At 45.9% G+C, this 18067-nt stretch overlaps 5 protein-coding genes across 5 annotated transcripts; 2 read left to right on the top strand and 3 right to left on the bottom strand.

The window, feature by feature from the left end:
- Positions 1–63: 63 nt before the first annotated feature.
- PGRI_066620 (fungal specific transcription factor domain-containing protein) lies at positions 64–1898 on the bottom strand (the record flags this gene model as incomplete). Its single annotated transcript, XM_040794376.1, has 5 exons — positions 64–799; positions 853–952; positions 1004–1138; positions 1191–1435; positions 1525–1898. 5 exons carry the CDS (start codon positions 1896–1898, stop codon positions 64–66), a joined length of 1590 nt encoding a protein of 529 aa, XP_040649626.1.
- Positions 1899–4222: 2324 nt separating this feature from the next.
- On the bottom strand, positions 4223–6135 carry PGRI_066610 (GMC family oxidoreductase; the record flags this gene model as incomplete). Its single annotated transcript, XM_040794375.1, has 3 exons — positions 4223–5169; positions 5227–5940; positions 6105–6135. The coding sequence occupies 3 exons, from the start codon at positions 6133–6135 to the stop codon at positions 4223–4225; spliced, it is 1692 nt and encodes a 563-aa protein (XP_040649625.1).
- Positions 6136–6762: 627 nt separating this feature from the next.
- On the top strand, positions 6763–8176 carry PGRI_066600 (uncharacterized protein; the record flags this gene model as incomplete). The annotated part of the gene is made up of 5 exons (XM_040794374.1): positions 6763–6897; positions 6966–7150; positions 7249–7388; positions 7445–7653; positions 7733–8176. 5 exons carry the CDS (start codon positions 6763–6765, stop codon positions 8174–8176), a joined length of 1113 nt encoding a protein of 370 aa, XP_040649624.1.
- A 546-nt stretch (positions 8177–8722) lies between these two features.
- On the bottom strand, positions 8723–10234 carry PGRI_066590 (purple acid phosphatase family protein; the record flags this gene model as incomplete). The annotated part of the gene is made up of 2 exons (XM_040794373.1): positions 8723–10083; positions 10138–10234. 2 exons carry the CDS (start codon positions 10232–10234, stop codon positions 8723–8725), a joined length of 1458 nt encoding a protein of 485 aa, XP_040649623.1.
- Positions 10235–12398: 2164 nt separating this feature from the next.
- Positions 12399–14168, top strand: PGRI_066580 (Major facilitator superfamily domain, general substrate transporter; the record flags this gene model as incomplete). Its single annotated transcript, XM_040794372.1, has 4 exons — positions 12399–12650; positions 12715–13111; positions 13177–13720; positions 13784–14168. The coding sequence occupies 4 exons, from the start codon at positions 12399–12401 to the stop codon at positions 14166–14168; spliced, it is 1578 nt and encodes a 525-aa protein (XP_040649622.1).
- Positions 14169–18067: the final 3899 nt, after the last annotated feature.

Below are 18067 nucleotides of genomic sequence, written 5' to 3'. Positions count from 1 at the left end.
GTTAATGATTATTATATTATAAATCAAGAAACTTAAAAATCTCGATCGTATTTCTCGTATTCGTCATGTTCTTCCGTCTTGGGAGACCTCGTATCCATCACTAGTCTCCCGCAAAGCCTTTAAAGCCCGAGAATACGGACCAAAATACCTTACATTAGTATCTGTATCCTCCCAAACAGACTGCTGCTCCTCGCGATCCAAAACAACAATTAACCGCTTGACAAGCACACCAGCACGCGCATGCTGAGGACCAGAAGCGACCAAACTTTGAAGTGTGAGCGCACAACTAACGGCATTATGAACAAATGCCCACGAGCGACACACAGTCGCTGCAAGACGGTGCATATCCAAGAAGCTCTCAACGGCCTGAGCAGCACAGTCAATACATTCCATCTTGATGGAATCGATATCCATAGATGGGCTATGAGCTTCACTGGATGAAGAATCCAGGATCAGCCGACAGAGACGGCAGATTGCGTAGCAGATGTGGATATTCAGGGCTAGACGCTCGAGGTGATCTTGCAGACTACGACAATGCGATTTATCACGAAGGAATGGGAGGGCATCTTCGAATATAGCTGCCATCCTGATTTTGGAGGATATTGTTTCGGAGAGTGTTTCGGTGCTGTCTTGTCGTGCGCGTTCGAGGAGGATTTGGCATATGGCGCAGACGCATTCTGCGAAGGACAATCCCGGGCCTGCGTCTGGGTCATGGGGGATGCTGCTGCTCAGCTTGTTTATGTTTGGTGGGCGGTCGTATGTGAAGGAGAGAAAAGTATCTTGCCATAACAGCATCCACCTAGATTTTTTAGTTAATAGGTTGTGTGATGTTGCTAGATGTTCAGCACGTACCATAGGCGTTTTCGCTGAAATTGTTCAAGGGTGGAACTTTGTGTGTCTGAAGCTGTCTCTTCGTGTAGTCCAATACTCTGCGCAAGACGTATCGTCGATCCTATGACTAGTTAGTCCTAACACTTATCTATAGCTAAAGTGGGGTACATACCCATCAAAATCCAGGCACTGTTAGTATCGAGGTTGTTTCGCAGGCAATTTCCAATCAATGCCTTGGCCTGGATCTGGTTCATATTGGTGTTGTTAAAGAAATTTGAGGCTCGGAGGCATTGGAAAGATGAGCAGACTGGCACAATTAGATCTAAACATGAAAGAAAGAGGGTTCCGATTGGACTTACTGAACACCTTGCAGCGTAGATCCCGCTCCTTGATGGCGTCATTCGAGAACTGCACTCCACAGGCAAGCACAGCAAACAGCAGTGCAAGCCATGAGGAATCCACGTCATCTAATCTCATGGTCTCATTTTCCAGCAGCATCCCTGTGCGCTTGTTCATGAACGTAAAAAGCGAGATATTGAATTGCTCGTAGGTCACTAGCGCTGGGTAAAAGGGGTGTACGCTGGTTTGATAGACTTGCCAATATCTGAGACCATTCAATCAGTACAATAATTCAAGCAAGTGTTTCAGTAGTTACGTTATGATGCCAATGAATGAAATATTCGTGATACATACCGGATAATATCCGACTCGTCGGGCAAAGTTTCACATATCTCGCTAGCTCCAGGCTCTTGCTTCCACAAATTCGTAAATGGGTACGTCCGTGGAACAAGCTGATCGGAGAGCATTGCATCGTTGATCATCGGATCACTCCCGGCTTGTCGGCACCCCAGGGCGACTGGTGGATCAGAATGGCTGCCGAGGAAGATAGTAGCGCCAGTAGCATCTTCGACAAAGTGCTTCCCGGGAGATTTGGCAAGTGTAAAGCCTTTCCTCATAAATGGCGATTCTGCAGGAGATGCAGAATTGGCTTGGGTAATTGTGCCCGACCTAGCATCTGAGCGGGTCTGACGAAGCTCTGCCTTGAGTGAAGATATCTGCTTATCCATCTTGTCAAGCCGGCTGAGAATGAGATCAATACCCGGGGGATATTTATTATTTTCATTTAGATATACTGCTTGGTCTTCGCTGAAAGTACTGCCGAGTACGTTAGTAGCTGTAACCTTAGAAGCCCTCAAGCATACGAGATATTATCTCGGTATGTTCATGGCGTCGAAGACCCCACGAAGCAAGACAAGAAATAGCACGCAAAGCGTAGGTCAAAACAGCAGAGGGCCATACCTGTGACTGCTAGTTCCTTGTATTTCTTCATCCCCATCCCTGTTCATAGAAAAAGAGCCACTTTTTCCATCGGAAGCAGGCGGCGCATGCCCCGAGGTAGGAGGTAAACAACATAACTCTGGGTGGGAGCGCTGCACACAACTCGAACATGGCATATTACCATCGCAGCGAACTTTCCTATGTCGACAGGGAAAACATGACTTGATGCCGCGGGTGCGGCGCTTGCGCTTAAGCAGTTCACTAACGTGGTTTGTGTCGTATGGATATATGGTTTGATTTGAGCTCTGAGAATTAGATGGGTCCATGTGGATAGTTTTTTGGTATCTGTCAAAGATGAGGAATAAGTTAGATTGAATTTGAGAGGTGAACTGGCAATGACATTTACTCTGTTCTGATTCGTTGAGAGGTCTTACCGCCGTATCCCTGTTTTACCTTAAAAAATTAATTTCCTACCTTATTTGACCTTATTTTAACAATTCAATGAAAAATACTACTATATTCTGTTATAATTCGACCTCAAATTTGGACTATCCATCGTTACTACAGTTTCATTATCATCTTGCAGTGACTTGGGATACTGTTATCCGACACGGGTTGAAGGACGGCGATTTATTGGCTTTAATGATTTTGTTGGGCTCGGAGTCATTCTGTCCGGGAGGCACCTATTCTTGCTTTTACCTTGTTTTCCATGATAACAATGGTGAAGTTCGGATAATCAGTTTCAAAGATCTTGTACCAATCGGAGCTATGGCCGACGATCGACATTGAGACAGCGATCTTAGTGTTGCTTAATAATTTAGGGATCACTGATTCGTTTCCAGGCACTAGGTCAATAGTATTTATGCCAACTTAGTGTTTACACATCAACGATCCCGAAAGTGAAATTTGTTTGTATCAAGTTTCATAATGTTTCATAATGGTACCCGATTTTGGCAATTGGGTGAAAAACAGTTCAAATATGTACTTGAGCTGACAACAATCGATGCCTTCGGTAATTTGAGGATAGTTATAGCATGTAATTTAGACAAGATTTCCAATGGCGGACATTTATCAAGACGTTCGTGCGAGGGCAGGCGCCTACCGAACTACAGCATTGATCTAACATGAGTAGGCCACCTACATGCGGTGAGGGTAGCTAGGTGGATGAGGGTGGGTGAATACCAGTGGACCCTGGTCATCTTAGGCTCTATCTTTTCATTCTCTGCCGGGCTGAATTTAATGTCATTATACATACTCCACGATCATTTTAAGCTATGCGGTTGCTATTCCTGTTGTAAAGGAAGAAGAAGGGAAAACACTGCGAACACCATACAGAGTTCAGCACCACCTAAACACCAACTTCACGTAACCGCGAGTACTTAAACTTGAAAAAGATGCTAGTATTGGATCCACTATGAGTCAATTTTCTTAAATTTCCTATATGCTGCAGTTCTCTATCTTAATAAAGATGCCTAGAGCAGTGGGTATTTTACTGGAATAAATCAGCGGCATTAATGAATTATACCAAGCGCCCAACATACTGAGTGTTCGGCTAAGACGTACGTTTCATCCATAGGCCCGACATACAACATAGACAGCCCTCACGATGGGTCCTGGATTGGCTCTTCGGGCCGACACATTTATTTTGTCACGGCCTAATTATAGGGAGGATAATCACACCATTAGGTCCAGTGGGCGTTAATAAATGGCTGTTCTAACGAAATCCTGCTAATAACCGAAGGATTTAGAACTCTCAGACCTCCTAATACTCCACCCGTAGATATATGTTCTCCGTACTCCGGACTTCCTACCACTTGCCGAATTGGTAATGCCGGATAAGCCCCAGGTCACACTAGTATCCCTGGAGGTATTTATGCCCCGCTTTATCTACCACAATAGGCTTGTCGTTTAAATTAATTTGAATTTTTAGGTTTACCGGCACCCAAACATCAGAAATGTTCTCCACTTCGATAACTACCGGGGACACCCCTGGACCTGCCCGAGGACCTGGTTTCTATTTTTCCTTTAGCCGACAAATATGTTGATTTAATCTATGTACGGAGTATGATTGGCATTGACCCATTAATGCCTTTTTAATCTAAAGGCTAGGCGCCTAAAGACCATACTGGGCAATCACCTTCTCCGCGCAAATTGCACCAGTAACATACGCAGTAGCCTGGACATGTGCGTTCACCAGAACCGGCACAACCGACATATCTGCCACACGCAAATTTTCAATGCCTCTCAACTTGAAATTCGGATCCACGACTGCGTCCACATCGCCCTCCTTGCCCATCTTCACCGTGCCCGTCATGTGCCAGCTCGACGAGATATTCTGACGCCAGTACTCGAGCAAATCCTCGTCTGACTCACCCTTGGGCATGGCCAGCTCCGCCACGTTGTCTTTTGTGTAGGATTCGTGCTTGGCAATGCGGAACGAGTCACGCAAGGCCTCGATCGCGAGTCGGCGGTCGAATGGGTGGGCCAGGAACTTAGGGTTGAAAGATAGCGGGGAGTCAGGATCCGACGACTGCAATGTGACTTCTCCACGAGTCTGTGCGTTAAACAAGAAGACGAGCAGACAGGAGTAGCTTAATGCCTCGGGCGGGAAGTCCGGAATGACCCAGTGAACGGGGAAATGGGTGAGAATCTCGTAGTGCGGTACGGTCTCCTGTAGAAGATACTTCTGTTCGTCTGCTGGAAGCGCCTTGAACTCTGCCGAGGAAGTGAGCTGCTCGGTCAGCTTGAACCAGCCGATGCCCAACTCGCAGGCAAATTTCGACCAAGGGCCTGTCCCGTCTTCTTCCCATTGTTTCTGCGCGGCATCCATGGCGGCTTTGTCACCGTAAAAGGCTTTTCGGTCGGTGCTAGTGTCTGTCCGGGTGTTAACCATCGGCACAAAGCAATGGTCGCGGAGCCCCTGGCCGATGGCGGGTACATCGTGAATGACGGGGATATTGTATTGTTGGAGTTGGTCGGCGGGGCCTATGCCTGAGTGCATCAGGATGCGGGGGTTGTTTAATGAGCCGGCGGATAGGATGACTTCCTTTGTGGCGAGGTCTGTTCAGGTATATTAGTATATGGGTAACTCGCAGAAGGGATAGGGTGGGTATTCACATTCGGTCCCGTTGGACACAACGCCCACAGTCTTTTTCCCCTCTAGGAGGATACGCTGCACAGGAGCCCCAGTAACAATAGTCAAATTATCCAGTCTCTCCTTGACCAGATCCCCCGCTGTCGAGCGCAATCCCTTATGTGCCGAGCTAATCAACACCGACATACCAATTGGATCACCCGAGTTATGGTCCGGATTCAAGGGAAATCCAGCCTCCTCGAAGACATCCAAGACGTCCGTTAAGTCCCGCTCCCACTCTCGTGCGTAGCCCACATGCAACGGGCCCTTACTTCCATGATTCTCCATCTTCGGATTCACATACTTCTTATCTGTGCCCTCTGGGATCTCCCCATGGAACGTCTCCAGATCTTTAAACTTTTGCTGAACATTGCCCCACCCAAAAGTTTCATCGCCGACAATTCTCGCCCACTCCTGGTAATCATCGCGCGCACCGACACTGTACACGCCAAAATTGATGGAGCTTGACCCGCCCATACACCGGCCACGACTGTAGTCGATCTCACGATTGTTGCAGTCCGTCTGCGGGGTGGTCTTAAATCCCCAGTTCATTGACTGGTCCTGGAAAGTGAGCCATCGCTGGCCATCAATGCGAAGGTTGCGATCGTCGTTTTTGTCCCCCGCTTCTAGTAGGAGAACGCTGGGCTTTGTGGTCGAATTTGCGAGACCAGCGGCGAGGGCGCAACCGGAGGGGCCAGCTGTGGGACGTGTTAGCTAGATTTGGATTTAGGGAATATGGATGTTGGTTGTTTCGTTTGCAAGATTAGGTCTCGTTGATCAAGTTTATTTTCTCCATTTACCATGATGAGACCTGTCTAAAGGGAAGAGCCAACAAAGCTAGGGTGGAAATCTGATCACTCACTCCCGACAATGATGAAGTCAAAGGTAGACATAATGCGTAATGACTTCGTGAAACGGTCCAGATGTCGGATAGTGAAATCACCAAAAATATACAAACACCAATAAACAAATTTAGGAGCGAAATTATTCGGCGGAAATGAAGAATAAATACGAGATTTTTCACGGAGAACAGCGGAAAACCTTAGCAAGCTATAGGGGGAGGGGACTCTATTCCTAATTTAGTAATTTATGCATAGTCTCGAAGCTCCAACGTTCCGAACCAGCTCGTTTGCGAATCCTCCAATGATGAGGTGGCTTGTAAGATAAGCTCCACACCCCTGTAACGGTTTCAAGGTTTGAGCCGTGACCGGGGCATGTCTCCCGTGTCGGACAAACGGATCATCACTGCCCGCACCAATTATAGTAATCCGTCTATCTTGGTCGGGGTGGATCTGGTGGGGCAGATGCAAATTTCTTGGATGATCTTCCAGGGGTTTACTATTTGCACTATGTAGTTAGCCTGACAAACTAGTTTAGGGCATTTATGTACATAGAATTCTACGTTCTGGACATTCCTAGTGGGCCAGTCTGGCTGGAGCCTTTCTTTTTAATTCCATCCAGGTCCCATCCTGATCTTCCGTTTTGTCCTCTGCTTTTCTAACTATCGAGGACTGCTAAGAATGGCTAGTCACGTGGAGGCATGGACTTTGTTGTCCTTAGCCCTTGTAATAATCCTTATACGCATCGGTGTACGATGGAAGCTTGTTGGACCAGCCAATTTCCAACTTGATGATTATCTTATGCCATTAGCGGGGGTATGTTATTTCGCCTGTCCTGTAAACACGATTGAAAAGACTACAATTAACGTATTGTTCTTTGGCAGGTCTGCTTTACACTCGAAACAGTTGCGGCGTACCTCGTCGGTGCCAGATACCAAGGCCTGACTAACAGCTACATGACGCCCGAGGAGCGAGCAAGCCTCGACCCCAATTCGACTGAGTGGGCAAATCGTGTTGCTGGATCTAAGATCCAGATTATTGGATGGTCATTATATGTGGCTATCCTATGGTTGGTTAAATTCAGCTTGGCAATTTTCTATTCTCGATTGACGTGCGCTCCACATATCGCCTTAGACATAATGAACCAACGCGCTAAGTATATTACAGGACTGGCCTCCAACACCTCCCCACCCGCGTTCGGCTGGGATATATCATTCTAGGTGTGACATACCTTGCAACAGCGTTGTCCCTCCTCCTATCATGCCAGCCCTTCCATGCGTTTTGGCAGATTAACCCTGACCCCGGCAGTGAGTTACACCGCCACCATATATAATAGTGTTCCTGTCTGACCATATTTGCATAGATATATGTCAGCCAACTAAATCCCACGTCTACGTTTTTGTCTGCGTTGTACTCAACATTGTTACGGACCTCTACCTTCTCTCAATCCCACTCCCCCTCCTCTGGACCGTCAATCTCAACCTGAAGCGAAAAATTCCACTTATGGTTCTCTTTTCCGGCGCTACATTTGTTATGCTAGCGGGAATTATTCGAGCTGCTACAATTATGAAGGTAAGTCCCATGTAATCATAACATACCCACACAGAAACACATGCCTATTAGGTACCATATAACTGACACATATACTCAGTCCAGTCCCGACGGAGCTGAATCTGGCTCTCAGTGGGCATGCCGCGAAACTTTCGTCTCAATCGTTGTCTCCAACCTGCCCATCATCCAACCACTTATCCGCAAGGGCTTCAACAAAATCGGTCTCTCCCACGTCTTCAGTTCCTCGGGAGGAAAAACATCAGGACAGCCATACGCGCTCTCCAGCCGAGGCTTACAGACCTTGACAAACCGTGGCGAAGGCGATACCAAGAAGGGTAAGTCAAACGCTGCTGCGCCATCACATATGCAGGCTTCCGCATGGGGTAGCGATGAGCACATCCTAGCTCAGTCCGAGCCTACCTCCAAGGATATTACTGTTGTCTCAGAGACTGTCGTGCAGAGTGAGCCATGGAACTTCCAAGAACCTGGTGGGGGCTCAACAACGCCCCCCAAGGAGTGGAACAGTCACCTGTCGCATCGATGAAAGCCACATTTTTAACGCAGGTGTTGTACATTTATAACTTTTTGAGTTAGAGCGATGATGGATATAGGGTTATATATGGGCCAAGGTGTATATAAATTATTTTTGGGATTGCTTTTGTGGATATCGGAGAAATGTTGGCATTAATGGAGGTTCGGTCTTTCTGTCTTTTATTTTTTTATTTCTGTCCTTCCTGCACAAATTGTTTTCTCTAAAAATATATAATGCTGTTTTTTTCTTCCTTTTTACATGACCAGGCCTCCACACAACGTATCTGTGTTAGTGCTAGAAATATTACAAAATATTGAAAAGAACCTTGAAAGCCGAGTCATGTATTCATTATGCCACCAGGGGCAGTGTAAACAGCATAGCAAACAGCAGGAATGATATCACAGCAATATCATTCTCTCGAAACTCGATAGGTTTAATAGCAGATGTTGCATATATCCTTTCTGGTAGATATTATTTATCCCATTTAACCAATTATGAAAACGAAACCCACACTATTTGATTATACAGATGAGATATCTCTTAACCCCCAATCTTCTATCACTGCTCGACAAAATCTGTCGCGTGTTTCTTAAACAAAGTACTAGAATCCACGATCTCTCCAGTAGAAGACCTCACAAAATCAACCTGTAAGTGCTGCTCATCCAAAAACCTTATCGTACTGTAGCTATAGTCCTCGTCATACGCAAACTCCGTATAGGCAGGCTTACTGCCAACAGAGCTCAGACCCTCAATATTACCCGCGCCCCCAGTAACAATATACATGGGCGCCTTGGGGTCATTCATACCGTTGGGATCGGCAACACCATTAACAACAGGCGCAAATCGCTGCGAGTTGTGCACATGACCAAAAACACCAAGGTCAACTCCGTACTGGTTGAACAGGCCCTCAAACGCCTCTTGGCAGGGACCACAGATGTTCTTCGATCTTCCAGTCGAGTACCACGGTCTGTGTCCGGCCACAATCACCCAGGGCGTAACAGACCGGTCGACGGAAGCGAGATCAGCCTTGAGGAACTCGATCTGCTGATCGGGAGCGCCAAAGGGTCCGCCATTCAGCTTGGCAGAGCCATCTTGACCACTTGGTGCGTTAGGGAAGTCTGTTTCGGTGTCGATCATAACGACGTGGGCCATGCCGTATTCGAAGGAATACCAGAAGGGTGGGTTCGAAAGGTCGCGGGCCTTGCGGGCCAGATTTTGCGCCGTCGGGTTGGATGATGAGGAAACAAAAGGTTGGGGCATGGTTTTCTCATATCGATGCATGAACTCGGTGAAGTTCTTTTGGCCTTTGGGGCAGAGGCCGTTCAAGTATGGAATCTCTGAGCAGACAGCTTCGTGGTTTCCTGGGCTGGCCATGTAGAGTTTTCGTCCTGCGATTGGTGCAAGTTGATCGTAGAATTGCTCGATAATGGACTCATATGCTTCTTTGCCATCGAACAGGTTTGCGAATTTGAGATACCAGTCATCTGCGTATGCAAAATCTCCAGGGTGGATGATAAGCTCGTAGTCATCTACTGTTTTTGCGAGGCGACCAATTGTGGTGTGGTTTAGTTCTGGCTCAACGACTGGAATGGTGTCCTTTTTGGCGCTTTTGCTTGTGTAGCCGTCTTTGCCGTAAACACCCAGGTCAATGACCACATCCATATTGAAGGGAGTTTTGTCACCTGGTGTGCGAGGGCTGAGGAAATGGCCTACAGTCGAGTTGGTGGACTCAATCTTATAGTAGTAGGTTGTCGCTGGGGTCAGGCCGGTGAGGATGGCGACATTCGACCACGTTCGTGAAGGGTCGTAGGTAGTCGATGAGGATGAACAAGCTTTGGTGTTTAGGTTTTTTTCCGACAAGCCATAATGCACGCAACTTTGCTTCAGCTGTGCAAAGGTGTTCCAACCGACAGATACAGCTAGAGACGATTAAGTTAGTCCTCATTCAAATTCACTATATCCAGCGGTCTTACCATCAGGGCCATAGACTGCCAATCGCTGCTGGAATGGCGTAGTCAAGTCTGTCGGAATCTCAGGATACTGGACACCAGCAAAGGCGCAGCCAGCCATAAATGGCAGCAACTTGAGTGACCAAATCCCAGCCATGATCCCAGAATGTAATTGATTCAAAGAATCTGAAATCTCAGGTCTGTGTCAAAAAACCTCCATGGTGTACCTCTATATATATAATCTCATACATATGTATGTCTCGGGGCAGGTACCATAAGCATAACATATTCGGATACGAAGTGAAACCAGGGCCAATCATGCCCAAAGGGCAGCCCACGTCGTTCAGCTTGCAGATCGTTTTTTATGCATAGTCTATTTGATTCACAACTTTGATTAGGCCCCATGATTCACGACAGCTGTTTAGGATTAGTGCAGGTACAGTGAAGAGCGAAATCTCGGAGATGGGATCAACTTTCGGTGGGCGGTTTAGATATCGGAAGGTAATTTATGGGCCGACCTAATTTAGTGTGCACGTGTGAAAATATGATGAATCGGTTGGTTTTCCGAGAAATTTGGGTGAAATTAAATTAAATTAAATCGCATGTGATTTCTTGTGATTTCTTGTGATTTCTGGAATATCTATAGAAAACTATGTTGTATAAGACTTAAGAAACTGACGATCGTGATGATCACCGGTATGTCACCGAAATTTGACCACATTTATACCGAAAATACATTCACTTTAATTTTTATGCCTCTCTTATAGCTTGATATTGCTAAGCCTTGCCAATTTCTAAGATTCGAGTGAATATTCCATTCAACTAGCGATCAACTGATACCCCACACATCACAAGGGTCAAAAGAACCCGAATCCTACCTGCCTCTCGCTTTTTCTTCTTTCACTCAGAACGGTAACTCAATATCTTTGAAACGGTCACACGAGATGCTACTTACCACCAAACATCTGCTATCTACGAAGATCGGCCACATACATCTCACCAGTCACCACATTTTTCATCCCAGCTGTCAACGCCATTAGCAATCGAGTGGTCCATCACCAGTATCAGATTTCGCCCTGCAACAAACGACATGGCCTATACGCAACTCCTCAGCTAAACCTGAACATAACATCGTCACCTGTTGGTTTAAAAGATTGGAGGAAATAAGCCTCTACCGAGTCTTTGCCAAGAAACCCAAACCCCCCGGTGTTGGGTTAAAGAAGTTCCTTGGCGAGTCCCAGCCCCGGGCACTTGTTCAGTGGACAGGTACCCCCAAGGCCCTGCAGGGGGCACATATGGTGGCTAGATTACTAACTTTCTGCTAAGAAAATGTGAGTTGAGCACACTACAAGGCAATCTCCTCATCTGAAAATCCGGTGACCTTGTTAAGGTCCTCTGACAATCTGGATCATGTTGACCGCTCAATACTATGGGTATCAGGTCATGTGATTTTGGCGGCACAAACGCCTAAAGGGCAAATTCATATGCCGATCTCTGTTGCCAATTAAGGAAAAGGTTGGGGATGTTGTAGCAGGAAGCGGTTGCCTGACAATCATTACTCCGTACACTACCTATGTACTATATATTATTTCGGTAATGAACATCGCCCGGGGAAGCGAATCCCCGCCCCCACGCTCCTTCCAACCCCACACATCTGCTCCAGGCCTACAACTGGAAACTGCGGAGGTTCTAACCGCAGACTTACCAGTTCGAGATATCTCCACCACGTTGTGGCCGCCTATAGCAATCCCACATTCGTATACTAAGGTATACATGCCGATAAACCAGTAATATGTACTTAACCTGAGGACTTCGAGCCAGGAATGGCAAGCCGATACCCCGTCTGCTTTATATTGTAGCCCCGGTTGCCATCAATCATCGGAGATTGTCCGACTTTGCTACGGCTCGAAACCCTACTGTGATAATTTTCTTTTCGCTATTCTGCTCTCATCGTCACGATTATTTACTATCTTTGTCATAGTCGGCATAAACACAGTGGACTCATGAAATATGTAAGCTGTCAAGTAGTCTATGTTGCATACAGACATAGTCCTTTTTATTATAGTGTATATAGTGAAGCAGAGTTACCCCAGTAGATTGACATCCCCGCAAAATTTATTCCACCAATGGTGATTGTGCCCAATTTTGATTGCCGATTGCCGCCTTTCTAAGCTAGAGTTATCCTATATACAGAGCACAATTACTGTTAAATAATAATTCTTCTTCGGTACTGCTTCCACTAATTGCATCACTGAAGCATCGATCTTGAATCTGGAAATTTCATTATGGGGGACAAGAAAGAACCCCTCCCAGAGACACTGAAGCCTCAGAGTGGAAATGATGTCCAACACATAGAGGAGAACCTCAAGGTTTCGGTAGCAAACAAAATAAATCAAGGAGAAGACAACGAACTATATCTTGAAGCAATTCAGAGGTATCCAAATGATGAGTCTATCAACAAAGAAGCCGAAAAGAGGTTGAAACGAAAGCTTGACATACGCCTCCTTCCACTTCTTGGCATATGCTATTTCTTTTATGTACGTTGGCTGTCTTCAGGCGCGCTCTTTTTAGGCCACGGCTAACACCACCTGTCTCAAATAGTATGTCGACAAGACGACACTTTCCTACGCAGCGATCTTTGGCATCAAAGATGACCTCCATTTATCCGGTTCACAATACTCGTGGTTGTCAAGTATTTTCTACTTTGGATGGCTGTTTTGGGCAATCCCTTCTAATCTCCTCATGCAACGGAGCCGGATGGCTTGGTATCTCGCCTTCAACATCTTCATGTGGGGCGTGCTTCTCATGTGCGAAGCGGCATCGCAGAACTTCGCGGCGCTTGCGGCACTCAGAATTATTTCTGGCGCATTTGAGGCTATTGCTGACCCTGCGTTCATGCTCGTCGTCTCTACATACTATACCCGTGCCGAGCAACCATGGCGTATTTCGGCATACTATCTATGGAATGGCATCGGTGTTGCTGGTGGCGGTCTTATCGGTATGCTTCATTGAATATTGCGCGGAATTAAATAGCAAATACTTACTGTGATCTCGATTCTCTAGGTTACGGAATCGGTAATATCAAAGGTGGTCTTCAATCTTGGCGCTATGAGTTTCTCATCATCGGTGCTGTCTGTGCTGCCTGGGGAATTGCAATCGATTTGCTGTTGCCTAACTCGCCAGCGACATTTTGGGGCTTTAATCGTGAAGAGAAGCTCTTGATGATTGCGCGATTGCGATCTAATCAGACCGGTATTGAGGGGCGGAAAGTTAACTGGGGTCAGGTCAAAGAGGCGTTTCTCGATTATAAGACGTGGCTATTTACCCTTTTGGGATTCCTTGCCAACGTCCCAAACGGCGGAATATCCAATTTCTCCACTTTGGTCATCCAAGGTCTTGGGTTCGATACACTCAATACGGCACTTCTCGGTATACCCCAGGGAGTGATCGTGGTAATTTGGATTGTGCTCGGAGGATATGCCAACCAATACATGCCAAAGAATAGCCGGACTCTGGTCTGCGCACTGTTCATGATCCCGACGATTGCGGGTGCCCTCGGTTTCTTGCTTGCCCCCGAAAATGCATACGTCGGTCGACTGATCTGCTTGTAAGTCTATCTAGCTGACTCTTCGGTTTAAGAAACAGTAACTAATCGATCTTTAATGTCCAGCTATCTCACCGGATCATACCAAGCCTCATTTGTGATATCTCTTTCCCTCGTTACGTCCAACACTGGTGGGCAATCCAAGAAAATGATCGTATCTGGTATGATCTGGTTTGGAGCATGCGTCGGCAACATCGCTAGTCCCTTCTTTTACAAATCCGAGCAAGCACCCGCATACCCCCTGGGTATTGGCTCTTTGTTAGTTGCCAACTGCCTTGAGCTCGCGCTTTTCTTCGTATTCCGCTTTGCCTTTATTTGGGAGAACAAACGAAAGGAGAAGATGCGCGAGGAATTGCGGGAGAGAGGAGGCGAGGCTGAGCTTTTGGCTGATGCCACTGCTTTCGCTGATCTTACCGATGCACAAAACCCGAATTTTGAGTACGTATATTAAGGGGAAAGTATCACGGTGCGAGTTTGCACTTTGATATGATGGCAGCAGGTTTAGACCGGAGTGTTCGTGTGAGCAATGTGATTCATTAGATAAATACTAGATCGATAGGTAGATAGGTTCTTTTCGGCTGCGTGCAAGTACCTGAGATGTTCAAATTTTTTTATGGTCACATAAAAGGCTCCCTCGCTGTTACTCTAAACCACATAACACTAACAATAGAACCATAAACAAACTAAAAAACATACAACAGTGAGGATTCGCTGGTGGTCACCCACCCAACTACTAACTCACCGGCGTGTGGCTTAAGTACGGCTGAGCGGACGGGAAGCCCTGTTTTCCACACCCTATGGTCGTATGTGCTTTGTTTTAGACTGTAGAGAAACATGTATGAAATTCAATTGGAATTAATATGCTACTATGCCAGCTAGGGCAAGAAGGGACGCTAATGCATGCACGCCACAATAATCAGTATAGTACTATTACGAGGAAAATACAATTAATTAAATACAGAAAAAGAAGCATCCTACATACTGGAAATTGATTATTACTAATGAATGGTATTAGTATTACCGTCAAAAAAGTGTTTAGCGCCTGCATGCATTAGCGTCCCTTCAGAGCTGGCAAGTATATTGATATTAATTGAACTTCAATAGTGGCGACTTTTTATCGGATGCATCGGGAAGCTAGGGGACGGCGGAGGGTGATTCTCCATATATCACATGAGAATAACCTTAGTACCCAAGGATTGGCCCACCAGTATATATCAATGGATAATATAGGCTAAGCCAAGTTCGACCTCTATTCTTTGGGCAGCATCTAGATAACCAGGCTAATCTATGGGTATCCGAGTGGTAGGATGGTATTCAATCTTGACTATTTATTCCAAGAACTGGTTATTCAGAAGTAGCATGATATTGCATGGAGAAAGTAAAGTGGAGAGGGGTTTGAGCTTGCGTTGGCTTCACCAAAAGGCTACTAGTCAACAGCACCACGTAGAGGTCCAAGCTCGCGGCTGTTGGATCCCCTGGGACGTGCTCGCTGTCCCAGGAGACCCCGGTCTTCCATGAAGACCGGTCGGTTCGAGGTCGTGGTTGAGGTCGGGGTCGAGGTCGGGTCGGGGTCGTTGCAAGTCGAGGTCGTCGTAAGTCAATATCGCTGGTAGTTAGGCTCGCTTCATTGCAGACAGGCGTCTAGCAGAATCTCAGCTAGGATTGGTATCGTAGTCTCTAATGGTTTTCGAGACCACTAGCTCTCTCTATCGTGTCGGTGCGAGCCACGTTTCACTGCAAGCCCAAAACCTGCAGCAAAATGGCAAACTTGTATGCTGAGTGTGATCAAGTTTCCCACTCGCTCGGTGTCCATAACGTCTTCGTCGACGTTTTCAAAGTTTTACTCGGCCACTCGGCCGTCACCTCAGTATTTTTGCAGCCACTTCTGACTGGTCCCTCTGCTAAGATGGCTTACGTTCTTCACCTTTCAAGCTCAGTAAATGCAGTTATTATCATCAAATCATGCAACAATAAGAATAAAGCAGATGGGTGATACTGATAGATGCAGTTAGTTGTGGATAGGATGGTTGGAGGAAGGAAGATTGGAAGAAGGAAAAGAAGGGACAAGTGCCCATTATATGTCTAGCCAGGATTGCTACTATGCCCTTTTTGGTTATTTGATGAGTTCATTTACCAATCAAAAAACAGAATATTTGACTTTGACTTCTTCCAATGTATACGTTTACTCCGTCTACAAATGTAGAATACATTAGAATGGACAAGTATACAAGGTCTGGGCTTATCTTACTACTTTCCCCTTTTGAGAATAAATTCACTCATAGATATAGCTATCTGTACAAGTCTTGCTTTAATTGCCTTATGATGTGCTATTGTTTGGAGTTTACTTAGACAATCAGTAAATGGATGAATATCAAAGTAATTCTTCTTGCAGGGAAGTTTTGCCTTCTACAGGGGTGTCAGTTCCTGGTAAGTCACACATCTAAGACTACTACCATCTAAATATTAAGTTACCGTTGTGCTATCCTTCCTCCCTTCAGCTATTTCAGGCGGTTCCCATCTACTGGTGAAACCGGAGTGGATTTTTGGTTGGGATTATTAACTGTCCCTATACAGAACCGGAACCTCTATGTCAAAGCTGGTTTCTGAATTTAATCACAAACCTTCATTATATCTATGTATGTATGTGAAGATCTTCCATATTCTCTCAAGGTCCCGGACACCCACGCCACATTGACAAGGTTTGGTGCCCGTGCACATTTCGAGTGATACAACGCCACAGTGACATATAAATAGCCAACAATGCCCATTTCCACGGGCACCTGCAGATCAGTCGAGTCTCGAGATCCACCGCCTAATGATATGAGGTCAGGAGGACGTATCTAAGCACACAAAGTCCGTAACTATAGCTTAGAGTCTGTAGGAAGACTCCATGGATAAGCCCGAGGTATTTGGCGGATAATCAAACTAAGTTAAGTCAACCAGACCTTTTACCACATCTAATGTTGTTGATATTTATTGTCGCTAAACGGGTTGGTTCACTACACCAGAAGGAAATTCCCCGACGCCAGATGCTCCGGCCTTCTAGGTTTAATTTGAGCTTCTGAGTGAAATAAATTACTAACTTCAAACCGACAGCTATCTCGTCCATGATGAATATTAACTATCTCTTATGCTGACTAGTTACATAATATGTAGGCTAAAGTGACAGCCCTTATTGAACGCTCGGCTTCCTTTTTGCTCTATGAGGTACTTTGGGAAGAAGAGCAAAGTCTTACGGATAGGTGGTCGCGTTCAGACAAAACTCCATCCAGTTGGAAGGCACTGCCCGACAACCAAATAAAAGCTCCTTGTCTCTTTTCTTTGTCGGAAAGAAAATATGAATATGAATACGGCGAGGATCCCTTGGCTCGTTCAAATCCTCCTCCCAGCCATGGGTCCAGTGCCAATAGTCTCACCGTCATCGTAAGTGTTTGAAGCGGCCCTGGTGAAGCGTTGCTGGTTGAGGCAAGTCCCGGGATACCTTGTCGTCACATCATAGATCCCTTCGCAATGATTGACTCTCCAAATATTCGTGGAGCAACACTCATTTTGAATTTAGCATTAAGCAGCGAAGGCGACCACACCGTCCACGTGGCTGAGCTCCGATACCAGATATGGTGGGGAGACATCATGTGACTATATCACATGATTTCGAAGTAAAAGCTTTTCTTTCGATCGGGTAAACCGGACGGAATACGGAAGAAAATATCCGCTTCCGGGGAGATCGGCATATTGATTTTACAGCTGAAATCTATTTGAGCAGCACTTACTACAAGCAATGTTAAAATTATATAGTCAGATATTAAGTTTATATAGCGTTTATAGAGAACGATATTCTTAGTATCAGGCTTCTTGCTCAATTATATCTACGCAGAGGTTGCTTCAGACACAGAGAGTGGGCCCGGAACTGGGACGGAACAGGAACTCATGTTACATGCTCCTTCGAAGACGTCAAATTTTTTATAGAAACTAGAGCTAATCCATTCCAGATACACTCCACATAATGCGGGGAAGAAGTATCCAAGAATCTGGGGTTTTTGATGTCCTTTAATGTGATGCAAGACATTATCCAGGCACAGGGTCAAGTACGCCTGTAGAGGCCGTCCTCTCTCCACCTGCACGCGTGAAAAATCAGTACATAAAAAGATCATCCTCGTTTCATATATTTCGAATATTACACTCAATATCTCAGCTTTACTTGCATTTTTCAATCATTGCTACACTCTGCCTGTCTAGTCCTTGTCTTCCCCAGACAAGGAAATAGTGGGGCCATGGGAGTCAGAGATTTCTTGGGAGATCATCGTCGGTAATGAGTCAACATCAACTTGCAACCAACCCTTTAACAATACC

This window comes from Penicillium griseofulvum (genome assembly GCF_001561935.1).
Source record: "Penicillium griseofulvum strain PG3 chromosome Unknown contig_91, whole genome shotgun sequence".
In the NCBI taxonomy this organism is placed as follows: Eukaryota; Fungi; Ascomycota; class Eurotiomycetes; order Eurotiales; family Aspergillaceae; genus Penicillium; species Penicillium griseofulvum.
This window is presented reverse-complemented; position numbering and strand designations above follow the sequence as displayed.